Source organism: Hemiscyllium ocellatum, chromosome 9 (assembly GCF_020745735.1).
Source record: "Hemiscyllium ocellatum isolate sHemOce1 chromosome 9, sHemOce1.pat.X.cur, whole genome shotgun sequence".
Taxonomy (NCBI): domain Eukaryota; kingdom Metazoa; phylum Chordata; class Chondrichthyes; order Orectolobiformes; family Hemiscylliidae; genus Hemiscyllium; species Hemiscyllium ocellatum.
In genome coordinates this window covers 116,233,457-116,254,080 of record NC_083409.1, presented here as the reverse complement: position 1 = coordinate 116,254,080, position 20,624 = coordinate 116,233,457, and the positions used below count along the sequence as shown (strand labels likewise).

Below are 20,624 nucleotides of genomic sequence, written 5' to 3'. Positions count from 1 at the left end.
TGCTGCAGCTTTACAAAATTCTGGTGCAGCCGCACTTGGAGTATTGTGTACAGTTCTGGTCACCGCATTACAAGAAGGATGTGGAAGCTTTGGAAAGGATGCAGAGGAGATTTACTAGGATGTTGTCTGGTATGGAGGGAAGGTCTTACGAGGACAGGCTGAGTGACTTGACGCTGTTTCGTTAGAGAGAAGAAGGTTGAGAGGTGACTTAATAGAGACATATAAGATAATCAGAGGGTTAGATAGGGTGGACAGGGAGAGCCTTTTTCCAAAAATGGTGACGGCGAGCACGAGGGGGCATAGCTTTAAATTGAGGGTTGATAGATATAGGACAGATGTCAGAGGTAGTTTCTTTACTCAGAGAGTAGTAAGGGTATGGAATGCTTTGCCTGCAACGGTAGTAAATTCGCCAACTTTAAGTACATTTAAGTCGTCATTGGACAAGCATATGGACGTACATGGAATAGTGTAGGTTAGATGGGCTTCAGATTGGTATGACAGGTCGGTGCAATATCGAGGGCCGAAAGGCCTGTACTGCGCTGTAATGTTCTATGTTCTAAGGCTAAGGGAGGATTTGATAGAGACATACATGATCAGAGGATTAGATAGGGTAGACAGAGAAAGACATTTTCCTGGAATGATGACATCAGCTTGTGCGAGAGGGCATAACTACAACTTGAGGGGTGATATATTTAAGACTGATGTCAGAGTCAAGTTCCTTTCGCAGAGAGTGGTAAGGGCATGGAATGCCCTACCTGCTAGTGTCTTTAACTCAGCCACATTAGGGAGATTTAAACAATCCTTGGATAAGCTCTTGGATGATTTTGGAATGGTGTAGGGGGGCGAGCTGAGAATAGTCCACAGGTTGGTGCGACATCGAGGGCCGAAGGGCCTGTTCTGCACTGTATTGTTCTATGTTTTGTCTTACCTGAGGAAGGATATTTTTCCTATTGAACTGAACGTGATAAAGGATTACCAAACTGATTCCTGAGATGGCATGACTGACGTATAAAGAGTGGCTAGATCCGTTAGGAATATATTCACTTGGGTTTAGAAGAATGAGAAGGAGTTCTCCTAGAAACCTATGAAGTTCTAACAGGACTGGACAAGATATATGCAGAAAGGATGTTCCTGATGACCGTGAGTCCAGAACCTGGCTTCACAGTCTGAGAATACAGGATGGCAGTTTAGAACCTAGATGAGGAGAAATCTCTTCACCCAGAATGTGGTTAGCCTGTGGAATTCTCTGTCATAGAAAGCAATTGAGGCCAAAACATTCAATGTTTTCCAGAAAGAGAGGCAATTCTGATGGCTAAAGCAATTAAAGGAGATGGAAAGAAAGTGGGATCTGGATACAGAGGTGAAAGATCAGCCATGATCATATTGAATTGTGAAACACTTTGAAGGTCCGAATGGCCCACTCCTATTCCTGTTTTCTAAGTTTCTCTGTTTCTTTGAATGGTAGAGCAGACTCAAAGGACTGAATGGACTACACCTACTTTTATGTCTTATGATTTTGTCACCTTAGCAAGAGCCAATCGGGATGAGCACAAAATACTGACCTTACCAGCAATATGCACTTTTTCTATAAAGGAATAAGAGATATATTTCTCAGTTTAACTATTCATGTTAAAGTCAAATTCATTTCATCTGACATTGCTCATTTTCTGTTTCCATTTCAGAGTAGAACACCTAAATATCTCAGAGGTTGAGAGATTTTCAGAGGTGGTGTTTGGATACATGAATCCAGCAGTAGTTGTAATTACAACTCCAAATGCAGATTTCAACCCCTTACTTCCAGGAATAATGCGATTCAGGCACTGGGACCATAAATTTGAGTGGAGCAGGGCAGAATTCCAAGCTTGGTGAGTGTAGAGGGTTGCAAATATCCCATACTATTGTCGATTATAAAATAGGGAACCAAGCTAAATAGAGGCATACAAATATCAGAGAGTCACAGAATTTCAGAATTATTACAAAGCAGATGGATGGCATTCGACTGATTGCACCTACACTAGCTCTGTTGTCTTGTCCGGTTCTATCTAGTGCTAATCTGCCTTTTTTTCCATGTCTGTGCACATCACTCCTATAAAAGAAAATGTTGAATGCATCAGTTGAACCTGTCTCCATCACAATTCCAGGCATTCCATACACCAACTACTCACTATTCGGAATGGTGTTTTTCTCACATCACCTTTGCTTCATTTGCGTGTCACTTTAAATGTAGATCTTGAAACAAAATAAATGAGGAAGCCAATGACTATTGGATGGAATAGAAAATAATAGAGGAGATAATTCAAGAAGTCATTTGGTCTGGTTGGGCTATTTATTGGATTTCAGTGGAGAGTAAGAATTAAAATTAAAGCTGCCTTGATTTAGAGTTCAGGATCTTTTACAATGGCTGAATCAATTTATACCATTATAAGCTTATAATGTAACATTCATTTGAAAGTCTTTTGAAAGTCCCTCCACACAACTTTAGCTGGACTACAATGTGTTATTGTGAATGGTTACAATCCTGAATCATTAATTCTGATTTTCTCTTCACAAAACTGTCTCTAACCTGCACAGTACTTGCAGTATTTTTAGCTTATTGTTCAAATTTCCAGCATTTATGATATTTTGCTTTTGTTTTAAATTTACAATTCTTCAATTCTGTGGCAGTATTCTCATTTTGTTTTATTTATTCATGACATGAGGGTGGTTATTACCCATCCCTAATTACCCTGGAGAATGTGAGCTGCCTTCTTGGACTGCTATTGTCCATGTAATGTTGATGCGCGCAATGTTGTTAAGGAGTTCAAGGATTTTGACCCAGCTACAATGAAGTAACAGTGACTTGGTTCCAAGTCAGATGGTGCATGATTTTGAAGGGAACTTGCAGTTGGTGGATTCTTATGCATTTTCAATCCTTGGACTGAATGGTAGAGATTGAGGGTTTGGAAAATGGTATCATGGGATGCTTTAGTTACTACAGTCCATCTTGTGGATCATACATATTGCTGTCATTGTGCATTGCTGGTGGAGTTCATGAATGTTTAAAATAATTCTGGCTTTGTATCAAGCTTCTGAGTGTTTTTTGGAGCTGCAAATAGAGAGGACGTAAGAGGTGAGTTACTCAACACAGAATGCCTAGCCTCTGACTTACTCTTGCAGCCACAGTACGTGAATGGTTGGCCCATTTCTATTCATGATCAGTGGTTAAACACCAGGATGTTGATAGGGGACTCAGCAATGATAATGCTATTGATTGTCAAGGGCAGATGGTTAGATTCTGTCTTATTGGGGATGGTCAATGCATGGTAATTAAGTGGTGTAAATGTTATTTTCCACTTCTACCCAAGCCTGGATGTTGTCAAGGTTTTGTTGCACGTTATCTTGTGTTGTTTCAGTAATTGAGAAGCTGTGAATGATGCTGGACAAAGAACGTTACAGAATAGGAACAGGCCCTTCGGCCCACCGATACTGCATTGGCACATAATGCCTTTCTAAATTAAAAACCTTTTCGCCTCTATGCAATCTGTATTCCTCTATATGCTGTCTATTCATGTGTCTATTAAGATGCCTCTTAAACTTTGCTATTTTATCTGGCTAACCACTACCACCTATGAAAGTGCATTCCAGGGCTTACTATCCTCTGTTTAAAAAAACATTTGTGTCTCACTTCTCTGTTAAATTTACTCCCTTTTACCTTAAACCTATGTCCCCTAGTAATTGACATTTCTATCATGGGAAAAATACTCCCATAACCATTCTAACAATGCCTCTCATAATTTTGTAAACTTCTATTAGGTTGCGCCTCATCCTTCTGTGTTCAAGTGATTCCTGATGAAAGGCTTATGCCCGAAACGTCGAATTTCCTATTCCTTGGATGCTGCCTAACCTGCTGTGCTTTAAGCAGCAACACATTTTCAAGTGAAACAAGCCAAGTTTGTCCAATCTCTGCTCATATGTAATATGCTGCAAACCAGGTCACATTTTGTTAGCTGTTTCTGTATCCTCTGCAAAGCCTCCACGTCCTTTTTGTGTGGCCACCAGAACTATACACAATATTCTAAATGTGACCGAACAAAAGTTCTATACAGCTGCAAAGTGATTTGTCAATTTTTTTTCCCCACACCCCAACAGATGAACTTTGTGCAATTATCAATGATTAAGTCTGCTTATAATCTTATGATGGAGGGAAGGTCATTCATGAAGCAACAGAAGGTGTTTAGCACACTACACTGAAGAATTCCTGGAGAGATGTCCTGGAGCTAGGATGACTGACCTTTTAACAACCACACCCATCTTTTCATGTGCCAAAGTTTTGACACCAACCAATGGAAAGTTTTCCCCTGATTCCTATTGACTCTAATTTTGTTAGGACTCCTTGATGCTAAACTTGGTCAAATGTGACATTGATGACTCTGCAAGGGACCATATTGGGACCTCTTCTTGGAGACTGAAACTATAAGCTGAATGGAAATTGGTCATTGTTTTAAGCACATTCTACCTGAGAGTAGTTCCCCTGATTAGTTGAGCTGCATTTTGTGACAAAGCTATAAGTGCATGGTAGCTAGAGATATCTACAGCCCACAAACTGAAAATATACATCTCAACCTTTCTGTCACTCCGTATAAGAAAAATTGCAAAATAAACATGACAGCTTAGAAGAAAGAAACAAAACACCTATGTCCACTGGATCAACTATCAAAGTGAAGAAAATGACGGTCACTCAAAATAACTGTGAGATCTCTGCTAAAAGTCAACAAGAACAGTGTGGGACAATTTAACCACCCTTGAAATCTGGTCTTTTGGTCTTTGGAATTTTATTTACTCTGTCTATATTCTTTTTCTGCCCATAATATCTGTGAAATAGTGTGTCATTTGTCTGAAAGGCAAATGACACAATTGGCCTTTTTTAAACTACCTTATTAATTGGTGCTGCCAACTTCACTGATCTGTAGACCTGCATACCCAGAGTCTGTTGGGAAGTTTGTTGCAGCCGAGAGGATATTTGGTCTGTGTGTAAAGATTGCACTGTAATTTAAGTGACCAGTCAGTGTACCCATTTGGTATAAGTGCAGGCTTAGGTGAAGAGTGTAGTGCTGAAAAAGCACAGCAGGTCAGGCAGCATCCGGGGAGCAGGAACATCTAAGTTTCAGGCATAACCTGATGAAGGGCTTATGCCCGAAACGTCAATTCTCTTGCTTCTCAGATGCTGCCTGACCTGCTGTGCTGTTCCAGCACTACACACTCGCCTCTGAGCTCCAGCATCTGCAGTCCTCACTTTCTCCCAGCCTTAGGTGAAGACTGGGCTGAAGTGAGTAAGACAGACAAGGTAAAACTCTCCAATGTTCCTTAGTGTAAAGAGACAGAGGTAGCAATTAGGACAATGGTGTACTCTTCCTGCCAGATGTGGGAGATCAGAGGTCAGTCTAGTGTCCCTGAAGACTACATCTGCAGGAATTGTGACCGACTGCAGCTCCGTTCAGATTGCGTTGTTCAGTTGGAGCAGCAGTTGGACACACTGAGTGGCATACAGGGGGCAGAGATTGTGACAGACACTAGTTACAGGGATGTGGTCATTCCTGATGAAGGGCTTTTACCCAAAACCTCTATTTGCGCCTTGGATGCTGCCTGACCTGCTGTGAATTTCTTCCACCATCCTAATATAGACTCTGATTCCCAGCATCTGCATCCTCGCTTTTGCCGACACCACAGCTTCAGTCAGGTAGTTGCATGACTGCCCGGAAATGCAGGCAGGCAGTGCAGTAGTCTCCTGTGGCTATCCCCCTCTCTAACAGGTGTACCATTTTGGATACTGCTGGGGGATACCTCTCAGGGGAGTACAGCAGCAGCAGTTAGGCCTGTGGCATCACAACTGGCTCTACTATTGACTAAGGTTGGGACAAGATCCAAGCGAGTGTTTGTGGATGGAGAATCGCTAGCTAAGGGCATGGACAGGTATATCTGTGGCCGTGTTCGAGATTCAAGGATGCTGCATTGCCTCCCTAGTGCCATGCTCAAGCATGTCTCAGGGTTGCACGAAATTCTTAAGGCGGAGGTGAGCAGCCAGAGGCCGTCATGCGCATTGGCACTAACAACGTAGGTACAAAGATGGATAAGATCCTGCAGCGTGAGTATGGGGAGATAGAAAAGAGCCTGAAGAACAGGACCTCAAGGGTAGTAATCTCTGGGTTACAACCAGTGCCATGTACTAGTGAGACAAGGAATAGAAAGGTGGGACAGATGAATGCGTACGTAAGGAGCTGGTGCCGGTGGCAGCGTTTCAGGTTCTTGGATCATTGGAATCACTTTTCATATGGGGTGACCTGAACAAGAGGGACAGATTGCAACTAAACTGAAGGAGAACCAGTATCCACGCAAGGAGATTTGCTAGTGGTACTTAGGAGGGTTTAAACTAGAGTGGCAGGGGGCTGGGGACCAGAGCAGCAGGTCAGCAAGCAGGATTCTTTGGGAAGCGAGGGAGGAGATAGTAGAGTCTTTGGCTTTGATATTTGAGTCATCATTGTCTACAGGGTTAGTACGAGAGGACTGGAGGATTGCAAATGTTGTGCCCTTGTTCAAGAAGGGCAGTAGAGATGACCCAAGTAATTGTAGACCAATGAGCCTTACGTCTGTTGTACAAAAAATTTGGGAAAGGATTAAAAGAGATAGGATTTATAATCATCTAGCAAGCAAAAATTTGTTTTCAGATAGTCAACATGATTTCATCAAGGGCAGTCATGTCTCACAAACCTCATTGAGTTTTTTGAGAAGGTGACCAAGCAGGTTGATGAGGGTAGGGCATTTAATGTGATGTACTTGGACTTTAATAAGGCTGCCTTTGATGAGGTTCCACTTGGTAGGTTGTTGGAGTAAATGCAGAGGCATGGAATTGGGCTGAAAGGTGGCACATGGAGTTCAATACAGATAAATGTGAGGTGTTTCACTTTGGGAAGAATAACAGGAAGGCAGAATACTGGGTCAATGAAAAGGTTTTTGGTAGTGTGGATGTGCAGAGGGGTTTTGGAGTCCATGTACATAGACCCCTGAACGTTGCCACCCAGGTTGATAGTTTTGTTAAGAAGACATACGGTGTGTTAGGTTTTATTGGTAGAGGGATTGAATTCCAGTTGTCATGCTGCAACTATACAAAACACTAGTGTGGCCACACTTGGAATATTATGTACAGTCTGGTCGCCCCATTACAGGCGGGATATGGAAGCATTGGAAAAGGTGCAGAGGAGATTTATCAGGATATTGTCTGGTCTGGAGGGAAGTCTTACGAGGAAAGGCTGAGAGACTTGGGTCTGTTCTCATTGGAAAGAAGAAAGCTAAGAGGGTATTTGATAGAGACATACAAAATTATTAGCTAGGGTAGACAGTGAAAGTCTTTTTCCTAGGATGATGACGTCAGCTTGTATGAGGGGACACAGAACAAGCCCTTAGGCCCACGATGTTTGTCCGAGGTTTAATCCTAATGTAAAATATAATGACTTAATCTACACACCCTTCAGCTCACTGCTATCCATGTGCATGTCCAGCAGTCGCTTACATGTTCCTAATGACTCTGCTTCCACCACCACTGACGTCTCCTCTATACGTTCCTCCTAATATCTTCAAACTATGACCCCTCGTACCAGTCAATCCTGCCCTGGGGAAAAGTCTCTGGCTATTGACTCTATCTATTCCTCTCATTATCTTGTATACCTTGATCAGATCTCCTCTCTTCCTCCTTCTCTCCAGAGAGAAAAGTCGAAGCTTATTCAACCTTTCTTCATAAGGCAAGCCCTCCAAGTTCAGGCAGCATCCTGGTAAACCTTTTTTGCACTCTCTACAAAGCCTAAAAATCTTTCCTATAGTAGGGCAACCAGAACTGGACACAATATTCCAAGTGTGGTCTCATCAGGGACTTGTAGAACTGTAGCAAAACCTCGCGGCTCTTAAACTCAGTCACCCTGTTAATGAAAGCCAAAACACCATATGCTTTCTTAATAACCCTATCCACTTGGGAGGCAACTTTGAGGGATCTATGTACTTGCAAACCCAGATCCCTCTGTTCCTCCACACTTCCAAGAATCCTGTCTTTCATCCTATTTTCAGCATTTGAGTTTGACCTTCCAAAATGCATCATTTCGCATTTATCCAGGTTGAACTCCATCTGCCATTTCTCAGCCCAGCTCTGCATCCCGTCTGTGTCGAGCTGCAGCCTTCAATAGCCCTCGATACTATCAATGGCACCTCCAACCCTTGGGTCATCGTTACAAATTGAGGGGTGATAGATTTAAGACAGACGCCAGATGCAGGTTCTTTACTCAGAGAGTAAGGGCGTGGAATGCCTTACCAGTCACTGTAGTTAACTCAGCCACGTTAGGGAGATTTACACAATCCTTGGATAAGCTCATGGATGATGATGAGATAGTGTAGGCAGAGGAGCTTAGATTAGTGCACAAGCCAGCGCAACTTTGAGGGCCTGTTCTGTGCTGTACTGTTCTATGTTTTATGACCAGGTTTTGTATTCACCTGGCCGGCTCATCTCTGATTCCTTGCAAGTTTAACTTCTGTACCAACCTGCCATGAGGTACCTTATCATGTGCCTTAGTGAAGTCATGTAGACCGTATCCGCTGACCTTTCCACATCAATCATTCTTGTCACCACCTCAAAAAAAGCAATCAAATTGGTAAGACACAACCTTCCCCGTACAAACCCTTGCTGCCTATCTTTAAAACGTATATTCACTTCTCAATGTGAATAAATCCTGACTCTCCGTATTTACTCCAATGGCATTCCGACCACTGTCTTCAGGGTCACTGTCCTGACATTACTTGGATTATCTCTGTTTCCCTTCTTAAACCAAAGAAAACAACATTGACCATTCTCCAGTCCTCTGAAACCTCACCTGATGCCAAAGAGGATGCAAATATATCTGTTTGTCCCTTGTCTCCAGCAATATCTGATGATAGATCCCATCCGGCCATAAAGGGCTTTTGCCCGAAACGTCGATTTTACTGCTCCTCGGATACTGCCTGAACTGCTGTGCTTTTCCAGCACCACTAATCCAGAATCTGGTTTCCAGCATCTGCAGTCATTGTTTTTACATAGGGACTTGTCTACCTTAATGCATTTCAAGACACCCAACACTTCCTGTTTCATTATGTCGACTTGCCTGAGAGTACTCACACATCTTTCCCTCACTCAACATTCTTCATGTCCTTCTGTTTGGTGAATACTAAGGATCTCACACAATTCCTTTAGTTCTACACCTCCTCTATCTTTGAGTAGACCTACTCTTTCTTTAGCTACCCTCTTGTTTCTAAGATATGTAAAAATTGCCTTGGGATTCCCCTTAACTCTGTTCCTTTTAGCTCTCTTAACTCCTTGTTTGATCTCATTCCTACTTTCTCTATGTTCTTTAAGGACTATAGAATTCTGTATTTATTATTTCATGATTCTATGACTCTTATCTTCCAGGAATCCTTAAATTCTGTGAAAGCCTCAGACGTTTGGAAACCTGCCAATGTAATGCCTCTATTTAGAAAAGGAAACAAAATGCAAATAGCTGTAGGCCAGTTAGCTAAACATCAATTATTGGGAAAATTTTAACATCCATAAAGATCAAATGGCAGAGATAGGGTTTAATCAAAGTCAAAGATTCCTGAAGAAGGGCTTATGCCCGAAACGTTGATTCTCCTGCTCCTTGGATGCTGCCTGATCTGCTGCGCTTTTCCAGCAACACATTTTCAGCTTTAATCAAAGTCAGCATGGCTTCAGGAAATTGAAGTCATGTCTCACAGACTCAAGCAGATAAAAGAAAGCAGTGGATGTAATAGATTTAGATTTTGAGAAAGCATTTTAAAAGATGCTACTTAGCAGGATAAATGCCATGGTGTTAAAGGCAGTATATTAGCTTGGGTAGAGAATTGGCTAATTAGTAAAAGACAGAGATTTGGGACAATGGGGGGGAATCTTCAGGATGGCAACCTATAACAAGTGGTGTGCTGCAGGGACCAGTGTTGGGATCACAATATTTGCAATGTATATTAATTGAGTTAGGGTTCAGAAAGTGAATGTACTAAAGTCAAGTTTGTGGATGACATAAATAAGGAGGAAGTCAAATGGTGAAGATGATACAGAGGGACATAAACAGGTGAAATGAGTAGGCAAAGACTTGGTAAATGGAATATAATGTGGGAAAATGTGAAATTCCACACTTTGGCAAAACGAATGGTGGAGCTGAATACTATTTAATTGAACAAAAATAGCAGGAAGCTATGGAACAGAGAAGTTTGGGAGTCTTTGTCATGAATCACATCTAGCATTAAAATTCAGTGTATAAGAGGGAAGGCACAGAGGATGTTAGATTTTATTTCAAAGGTAATGGAGTGTAAAAGTCATAAGGTTTTCCCAAAGCACTGGTCAGACCAAAGATGGAATGTTGTGATTTAGTTTGGGTCTCTTATCTGATTAAAGATGTATTGTAGTTGGAAGCAGTCCAGAGAAGTTTCGATAGCCTGATATGTAATATAGAAGGACTGCTTTGTGACGAGTTTGAGCCAGGTGGGCCTGTACTTATTGGAATTCAGAAGAATGAGAGACAGCTTTATTGAAACAAAGAATTATTAGGGGACTTGATAGTGTTAGTGTGACAAGGTTCTTTCCCCTTGTGGAAGAGTCGAGGAGCAGAGGCACAATCTCAGAATAAGGGGTTATCATGTTTAGACAGAGATGAGGACAGATAAGACAGAGGAGTTCTTCTGTCAGATGATATTAAAACTCTGGAGGTGTTTACCACAGAGGTCTGTCTAGTCTGGGTCATTAAGTATATTGAATGCTGAGATTGATTTTTAATCGTTAAGGAAATCAAGGGTTATGGCAAAACGATAGCAAAGTGGAGACGAGGATTATCAGATATTTAAGAATCATACAGCATGAACACAGACCCTTTGGTCCAACCAATCCATGCCGACCATAATCCCAAACTAAACTATGGCCTTCGCTTGGCCCATATCCTTCCAAACATTTCTTATTCATGCCCCTACAAAATGTTTTTTTAAACATTGTAACTGTACTCAAATCCACCACTTCCTCTGGAAGTTCATTCCACACAGGAACCACTTTGTAAATAAAGTTGTCCTTCATGACTTTAAAATTTTACCACTCTCTCATTACAAGTATGCACCCTAGTCTTGAAATTCCCAATCATAGGGAAAACACACCTTATCTATACCCTTCATGATTTTATAAACCCCCTACCTTGTATGGTCCAGTGGAAAACAGTCCCAGACTATCCAGCCTGTCCTTATAACTCAAATCCTCCATTCCCAACAACATCCTGGTAAGCTTTTCTGAACCCTCTCTGGTATCCTTTGCTTCCTTCCAAGTAGCTGAGGACCTGGAGTGTTACTTAAAGATGTTGCATCATCTTTGATTATTCAATTGTTCCTGGAAAGTTGAAGAGGACATTGATATATGTTGGAAGACTTTCTGGAGCACTTTGAGTATCGGTGCAGTCTTCAGCAAGTAGTATATTCTCAGAGGCATTCATCCAAAAGGTGGTGTGTTGTGATCTCTACCTGCAAAGAAGTCACTAGGATTAAAAATTTGGACTAAACCAGATGTTCAAACACATGTATCTGGTAATAATATAGGACTGATTTAGCCCTTGATTTCACCAAAATAATTGCAATGTTCACAGACTCTCTGCTCATCTAACCAAAACCTATTTGCTTGAGAGGCAAAATGAGTCACAACACCAACATGGCATGTATCATTTAGACAGTGAGAGCCCAGCATTAGTAAAGATTATACTTATAAGATATGCCATGATCTTATTCAATGGCAGAATAGACTCACTGGGCAACCTCTGAAGGAGTGACCCACTTCTGCTCCAATGTCTTGATGTCTTCATTTCTTGTTGTTTTGTTAAGCTTCTGTTTTATTACTAAAACCAAATCTGAAGCATTGTATACTTATGGTTCAGCGAGAGACCACTTTGTTAAAACTGAAACAAAACAAAATATGATCCATCAAGCAGCTTTCTCTCTGGGATCTGATGTCTAGTAAGAAAATCAGCTGGGCTCATTACCGAGTGGCAGTGAACAGGGCAGTAGAGCACAGGGTCAATGGCAACAAGTTATCTGAATTTCAGTTCTTGTGCGTTACAATGCATTTGAAGACTATCTTCTATTTAAAATGGAAACTGTTAATAGCATTCTATGTAATTTAAACTTTGTTTCACATTCAGGTCTTTGAACATTGGAAATAAATTTGGTTATAAAGTGGAATTCACTGGTGTAGGAAAAGGACCTCTTGGGACAGAGCAGTTGGGATTCTGCACTCAAGTATCTATATTTCTGAGACAGTTATCAAAAGCACCTCAAATAGAGACGAAACATTCCAAAAAGCTATATAAACTGGTGAGTCATGAGAAATCAGTCTCTATGTTTTCTATTTAATTTGAAGAGGCAGTCACCCAGCTATAGAGATCACTTTGTTTCCTCGGATTCTTCTTTAAATCTGATGCTGGCTCATAGCCTTGTCAGACAATTTCATGTTTGTCAATTCTGTAATACTCTACCTATTGACTGGAAAAATAAGAGGTAAAGGTCGCTTAGTTGGAGTTCAAAGAATGGTTTTATAGAACATGGTCTGATGCCAACCAGACAGCAAGCTATACTGATAGAACTATGTAGGATAGAATATCCTTTGTTGTCACGTACTCTTGTACAGAAGTACAGAGGTATAATGAAAAGTTTTTTTACAATAGCTGCCTTTAATGGTGCCATCTTAGGTACAAGTATCTAGGTACAAATCTTAGATACAAAAGTGGATTAAAAGAAGAGATGGTAGCATTATTATAGTGAATAAAAAATAAGTTAGAAATAAGATAGAACAGAGTTAAAGGATTTATATTACAGCCTGGTAAATAGTTTTAAATAGCAGCAGCTCAGCACATGGTCAGGCCACCTGCGCCTGGAACAAGTCCAACAACTGTCCTGCTCCTCTCTAGCCTCCAGTTTGCTCCTCACTGGCACCCAGCACAACTTACCTTGGTGCTGCTGTACCTGGACTCGCTTCCCTCATGCTGCACCTGCACTCGGGTATCCCTCCGTGCCACCCCGGGACTCAGGATTACCACATGCCACCACGGGACTTGGGATCACCCTGTGCCACCTTGGGACTCTGGTTTACCTCTGTGCTACCCTGAGTCCTCTGGTTTCCCCCAACATCCCCCAGAACTCAGTTTTACTCCTGTGCCAACCTGGGACTCTGGTTTCCCCCTGTGCCACGCTAGGATTTGGGTTTTCCCCCCACGCTGCCCAGGGATTCTGGTTTTCCCCCCCCATACCACCCAGGACTCTGGTTTACCCCCGTGCCATGCTGGGACTCGGGTGATCCCATGCTACCTCGCGACTTGGGTATCCCCCCCATGCTGCCCAGGGAAAGTCCCAGATGACTGGAAAATCGCTGTTGTAACCCCTAATTCAAGAAAGGATCAAGACATAAGATGGAAAATTATAGGCCGATTAGCCTAACCTCAGTTGTAGGTAAAATTGTAGAATCCATCGTTAAGGATGTAATTTCTAAATTCTTGGAAATGCAAGTTCGGATAAGAACAAATCAACATGGATTTAGTAAGGGGAAGTCGTGCCTGACAAGCCTGTTAAAATTCTTTGAAGAAGTAACAAATAGGTTAGACCAGGGAAACCCAAATGGATGTTATCTATCTAAACTTCCAAAAGGCTTTTGATAAGATGCCTTACGGGAGGCTGCTGAGTAAAGTGAGGGCCCATGGTGCTCGAGATGAGCTACTGGCATGGATTGAGGATTGGTTGTCTGACAGAAGGCAGAGAGTTGGGATAAAAGGTTCTTTTCTGGAATGGCAGCTGGTGACATGGGTCCCGCAGGGTTCAGTATTGGGGCCACAGCTGTTCACTTTATATATTAATGATCTGGATGAAGGGACGGGGGCATTCTGGTGAAGTTCGCCAATGATACAATGTTAGGTGGACAGGCAGGTAGTACTGAGGAGGTGGGGAGGCTGCAAAAATATTTAGACAGTTTAGGTGAGTGGTACAGGCTGATGAAATTCAACGTGAGGAAGTGTGAGGTCTTGCACTTTGGAAAAGAGTACAGGCATGGACTATTTTTTAAACGGTGAGAAAATTCATAAAGCCAAAGTACACAGGGATCTGGGAGTGCTAGTCCAGGATTCTCTATATTCAGGATCAGTTCCTGCTGATTGAAGGGTGGCAAATGTTGTCCCACTTTTCGAGAAAGGAGAGAGAGTGAAAACGGGGAATTATAGACCGGTTAGCCTGATGTCAGTGGTGGGAAAGATTAGATTAGATTACTTAGATTAGATTAGTTACAGTGTGGAAACAGACCCTTCGGCCCAATAAGTCCACACTGACCCGCCGAAGTACAACCCACCCAGACCCATTCCCCTACATTTACCCTTTCACCTAACACTACGGGCAATTTAGCACGGCCAATTCACCTAACCTGCACATTTTTGGATTGTGGGAGGAAACCGGAGCACCCGGAGGAAACCCACGCAGACACGGGGAGAATGTACTAACTCCACATAGAGAATCCCTGAGGCGGGAATTGAACTTGGATCTCTGGTGCTGTGAGGCAGCAGTGCTAACCACTGTGCCACCATGCCACCCAAGATGGAGTCAACTATTAAAGATAGAATTATGACTCAATTGGATAGCAGTAACAGGATAGGTAGAGTCAGCATGAATTTACGAAGGGGAAATCGTGCTTGACTAATTTTTGAGGATTATTTGAATTATATTGAGGATATAACTCTGAAGATGGACAAGGGAGAGCCAGTGGATGTAGTGTACCTGGACTTTCAGAAAGCCTTTGATAAAGTCCCACATAGGAGATGAGTGAGCAAGATTGGGGCAAAATACTGACATGGATTGAAAATTGGCTGACTGACAGGAAGCAAAGAGTCTCTTTCAGAATGTCAGGCGGTGACCAGTGGGGTACCACAAGGTTCAGTGCTGGACCGCAGCTGTTTACAATATACATTAATGATATAAATGAAGATATTAAAAGTAATATTAGCAAATTTGCTGATGACACAAAGCTGGGTGGCAGGGTGAAATGCGAGGAGGATTTTAGGAGGATACAGGGTGACCTGGACAGGCTAAGTGAGTGGATGGATGCATGGCAGATGCAGTTTAATGTGGATAAATGTGTGGTTATCCACTTTGGTGGCAAGAACAGGAAGGCAGATTACTACCTAAATGGAGTCAAGTTAGGTAAAGGGAAGTACAACGAGATCCAGATATTCTTGTACATCAGTCAATGAAAGAAAGCATGCAGGTACAGCAGGCAGTGAAGAAAGCTAATGGCATGCTGACCTTCATAACAAGAGGTATTGAGTATGGGAGCAAAGAGGTCCTTCTGCAGCTGTAGCGGGCCCTGGTATGACGTGCAGTTTTTGTCTCCAAATTTGAGGAAGGATATTCTGGCTATTGAGTGAGTGCAGCTTGGGTTCACAAGGTCAATTCCTGGAATGGCGGGACTGTCACATGTTGAAAGATTAGAGTGACTGGGCTTGGGTTCAGAAGGATGAGAGGGGATCTGATTGAGATACGCAAGATTATCGGGTAAAAAATGAGGTCTGCAGATGCTGGAGATCACAGCTGAAAATGTGTTGCTGGTTAAAGCACAGCAGGTTAGGCAGCATCCAAGGAACAGTAAATTCGACATTTCGGGCATAAGCCCATCCTGATGAAGGGCTTATGCCCGAAACGTCGAATTTCCTGTTCCTTGGATGCTGCCTAACCTGCTGTGCTTTAACCAGCAACACATTTTCATATGTAAGATTATTAAAGGATTGGACTCTCTGGAGGCAGGAAGCATGTTTCCGCGATGGATGAATCTAGAACCAGAGAACACAGTTTAAAAATAAGGGGTAGGCCATTTAGAACAGAGTTGCAGAGAAACTTCTTCATCCAGAGAGTGGTGGATATATGGAATGCAATGCCCCAGAAGGCAGCGGAGGCCAAGTCTCTGGATACTTTCAGGAAAGAGATGGATAGATCTCTTAAAGATAGTGGAATCAAGGGTTATGGGAATAATGCAGGAACAGGTTACTGACAGTGGATGAGCTGAAAATGTGTTGCTAGAAAAATGCAGCAGGTCAGGCAGCATCCAAGGAGCAGGAGAATCGATGTTTCGGGCATGAGCCCTTCTTCAGGAATCAGCAGACGATCAGCCATGATCATGATGAATGGTGGTGCTGGCTCAAAGGGCCGAATGGCCTCCTCCTGCACCTATTGTCTTTTATGATTAAGAAAGCAAATGTAATAAAACATAGAGCATTACAGCGCAGTACTGGCCCTTCGGTTCTCGATGTTGCGCCGACCTCTCATACCAATCTGAAGCTCATCTAACCTACACTATTCCATGTACGTCCATATGCTTGTCCAATGATGATTTAAATGTACTTAAAGTTGGCGAATCTACGACCATTGCAGACAAAGCATTCCATGCCCTTAATGTTGTTGGAATATAAAAGCAGCGATGTGCTTCTGAGACTTTATAAAGCTCTAGTTATACCCCATTTAGAATACTGTGTCCAATTTTGGGCCCCACACCTCAGGAAGGACATTCTGGCATTGGAGCATATCCAGCGGAGATTCACACGGATGATCCCTGGAATGGCAGGCCTAACAAACGATGAATGGCTGACGATCCTGGGATTGTATTCATTAGAGTTTAGAAGGTTGAAGGGAGATCTAATAGAAACTTACAAGATGATGCATGGCTTAGAAAGGGTGGATGCTGGGAAGTTGCTTCCATTAGCCGGGGAGACTAGGACCCGTGGGCACAGCCTTAAAATTAGAGGGGGTCAATTTAAAACAGAAATGAGGAGACATTTCTTCAGCCAGAGAGTGGTGGGCTTGTGGAATTCATTGCCACAGGGTGCAGTGGAGGCCGGGACACATTGGGTGTCTTCAAGGCAGAGATTGGTAAATTCTTAGTCTTGCAAGGAATTAAGGATTATGGGGAGAGTGCTGGTAGGTGGAATTAAAATGCTCATCAGCCATGATTAAATGGTGGAGTGGACTTGATGAGCCGAATGGCCTTGCTTCCACTCCTATGTCTTATGCTGCCACCCTGGGACTCGGGGTTTCCCCTCCGTGCCACCCTGGGACTCTGGTTACCTCTGGTGCCATGCTGGGACTTGCGTTTCAACCTGTCCTGGACCTCATGTTCCCCACGACCTCGTCCTGAGACTCTGGATTCCCCCCCAGCCTCAGGTCTCCTCCTGCGCCTCTCGGGACTTGTGTTTCACCCCTCCCCCCCCTTGCTATGCCCTGGGACTTGGGATTACCCCTGCCCCACCCCAGGACTCAGGATTGCCCTGCACCACCACCCCCCCGGGACTCGGGTTGCTTCCCTACCCTGCCCCGTCCCGGGACTGCTGAAAAGAGCGAAAAGAAAGCAAAGAAACAAAAGCATCAGGCAGAGCAGAGAAGCTCCAGTTGGTCCTACTCTGTTTTCAAAGATTGAGGGCCATGGACTAGGTAAATTGAAAGCAGCTGTTACTTTTCATTGAAAGATTAATGACAAAGGGATATAATTTTAAAGTGTAAGGCAAAAGGTTTAAAGGGTATCTGGGGAAAGATATTTTCACCCAATGGGTAATGGAGGCAGTGCCTGGGAGAGTTGAAAGGCGGGAAACCTCAAAACCTTTAAAAAGATGTGAATGCATACTTGAAATTAAAATATTCAAGAGTATGGGCTTAGTGTGGGAAAGTGTGACTAGTGCCCGGGATCAGGTTCACTTCCACCCTCAGATGACTGTATGGAGTTTGTACGTTCTCCCCGTGTCTGTATGGGTTTCCTCCCAGAATCCACAGATGTGCAGGTTAGGTGGATTGACCATGCTAAATTGTCCATCGTGTCGAGGGATGTGTTGGCTAAATGGTTACCCATGGGAAATGCAGGGTTACAGGGATACAGTCGAAAGTTGGATCTGGATTGGCTGCTGTTCAGTGGGGCGGTGTGGACTCAGTGGGTCAAATGTCCTGCTTGCATACGGTCGGAATTCTATTATAGTGTAGATATAAATCTTTTTATCCATTGTACAGACCCAGTGGACCAAAGGACTTGTTCTCCACTGTATGATTCTGTGATACTAGACTTGGTATAAAAACAGAAATTACTGGAGAAACTCAACAGGTTTGTCATCATCTGTGGAGAGAAAACAGAGTTAATATTTCATGTTCAGTGACCCTGTTCAGAATTGATTGTGGCCAGGCAAATGTTAGTATAAATGCTGAAGATGGGGTAGGGAGAGGGGAGGAGTAAAAGATAGGTGGAGCTGGAACCCAGAGTGTGAGTAAAACAGTTTGGCAGACCAAGGAATGGTTAAACCTCTGCCTGGGAGAATAAGTAGCTCCTAATGGAAACACCTATTACAGTTTTAGATCCCTGGTTGTTCCTCAGTTCCACCCATATGGTTGTTGCTGATGTTTTTTCATCATTATATCCTCCCTCACCACTGAAGTGATTTTATTTCTAATCAATAAGGCTACTGCACTCCCTCTCCCATTTTCCCTGCCCATCCTGTAACCTCCGGTATATTTAGTTCCTAGTCGCAACCATGCTGTAGCCATATCTCATTAATGGTTATTATATTGTAATCTCCAATTTGAATTTTTGCCTGCAGCTCATTTAATGTATTACTTATTCTCTTTTTTTTAATTTAGAACTCATACCTAGACCAGTAATTTCTGTTCTACAATCCCTGTTTTTCTGGTTCTTTTAATTTCTTTGCAGCATGTACAGGTGATTGGTACATTAACTGCAAAGTCTCTTCATTACTGATTAAAGATCACAGCTTACAGCAAGTGGTGAAAGAAAGTAACTAGCTTACTTCGGGCTTTTAGGTATTTTTCTGGAGAGGGAGAGAGACGCATCATTTTTCAGTGCATATGTTGGAAGACTACTTCCTGTATCATTCACCCTCACAAGTTGTTTCATTACCCAGGAGACAGACAGTTCTTGCCAGACTAGTGGCCTTTGGCAACAACAATTGGTCATAACTTTACAAACTAATCAGCAACCTGTTAATAACTATATCTCACATTGTAACATCTGCTAGTGCAGGCCTGTCTGCAAACAGCTTGAGCAAAATAGCAGTGTAAACATGACTTATAATGTGTTTCAGTAACTTGCTTTTTAAAATGCAACAATTCCTTCCACAACCCTGGGTTTTCCCCTTTCAGTTTGCAGTCAAAAATAACGTAAAATGCAAAGAAAAGTCTTGCCAATAATCAATCATGGTTATTCATTCCCATGCTAATCAGACTCACACTAATCCATCCCAGGTTGTTCTGTCCCAGTTCCATTCCCAAGCAGAAACAACCTCGTTTCAACAGTTTTTTTTTCATGATCCTCTTCAGAAATCTTTATTTATTCCAGTCATTCAGAAAGAATAATACTTTCTTTAAATTTGGATTAATTCAACACTGTATCATTCTGCTACAGATTTTATACTGATTTACAAATTTCTCTTCTTTATTTCCAAGGTATATGAAGTTGTTTACCCAAGTTTGAAAGATAAGAAAATCCAGCAGGATATTGTCCTTAATGAAGTTATCTACGCAGCAGAATGTGTGAGAAGACAGATCATTAACACTTGTTATGACGATGAGGGGCAAGGGGCTGAGAATTGGAACCAGAATGAAAGGGGATCTGCACAAACTGATGACAGTAAACGAGATAAAACTTATAAACCGAAAGATAGTAAAAGGCTGGAAGTGTGTAAGATTGATGGTAAACTTCACATACCCTTAATTAATTTATTCTCCATGCCTAAAGTGCAACAGCTCAGTGGCTCTTTCCAGCGTCTGGAAGAGATCCTACAGGTGACTGATCGAGTAGCGCTGAGTCGATGTGGGGCCTTTCTCCTATATCCTGCTGATGATGACAGAAATGAGGACTAATTGATGGATTTTCACAATCAGTTGATACCAACTATAGACTGTACTAAAAAAGGGAAACATTCAAATCAAAATACAAAGTGTGTGCAAATATAGGAACATGCTTAGTTACAGTTTCTGATGAAGGAGCTGGGAAATCAATAAAAGCATTGACAAGTTATAACCTTCTATAGGAACAGGTTTGATGTAAAGTCTATGCATTTGTTTGTCTGTTCTAAATGAACTTAGACATAAGGCATGAGAACAGAAAATGCTAGAGAAACTCAACAGGTTTGGCAGCATCTATGGAGTGAACAAAGTTAATGTTGCAAGTCCAATGTGACTTTTCTTCAGAACTGAAGGGCTCAAAAGTAATGGTTTTAATGCTCATAACGGAGATGGAAAATGAGAGAGTGGCAAAGATTGAGGTCACCCAAAGCAAAAGACAACGATAGTGCTATTGGTGGTAAAGGTGAGCCATAAGTGTGAAATGGGCGTGATGAAAATGGATGCACTCAGTTGAAAGCAGAGTCAACAAGACTTAAACAAGACACGACTTGGGGAGGGTGGTTGATTTATAACAAAAAGGGAGGACAGATTATGCTCTGAAAATGTAGAACTTACTCTCATGTTTTTGGGTTTGTAAGGTGCCTAAGTATTAAATGAGTCATAGATTT

The 20,624-nt window shown here is 42.3% G+C and overlaps 1 protein-coding gene across 1 annotated transcript in view; it reads left to right on the top strand.

The window, feature by feature from the left end:
• Positions 1-20,096, top strand: part of henmt1 (HEN methyltransferase 1) — a 94,691-nt gene extending 74,595 nt beyond the window's left edge. The window contains exons 6-8 of the mRNA XM_060830034.1: positions 1,683-1,865; positions 12,234-12,405; positions 19,555-20,096. Coding sequence (XP_060686017.1) covers positions 1,683-1,865; positions 12,234-12,405; positions 19,555-19,971 — 772 coding nt within the window. The 3' untranslated portion in view covers positions 19,972-20,096. The remainder of the gene's footprint in view (positions 1-1,682; positions 1,866-12,233; positions 12,406-19,554) is intronic.
• The last annotated feature ends 528 nt before the right edge of the window (positions 20,097-20,624 follow it).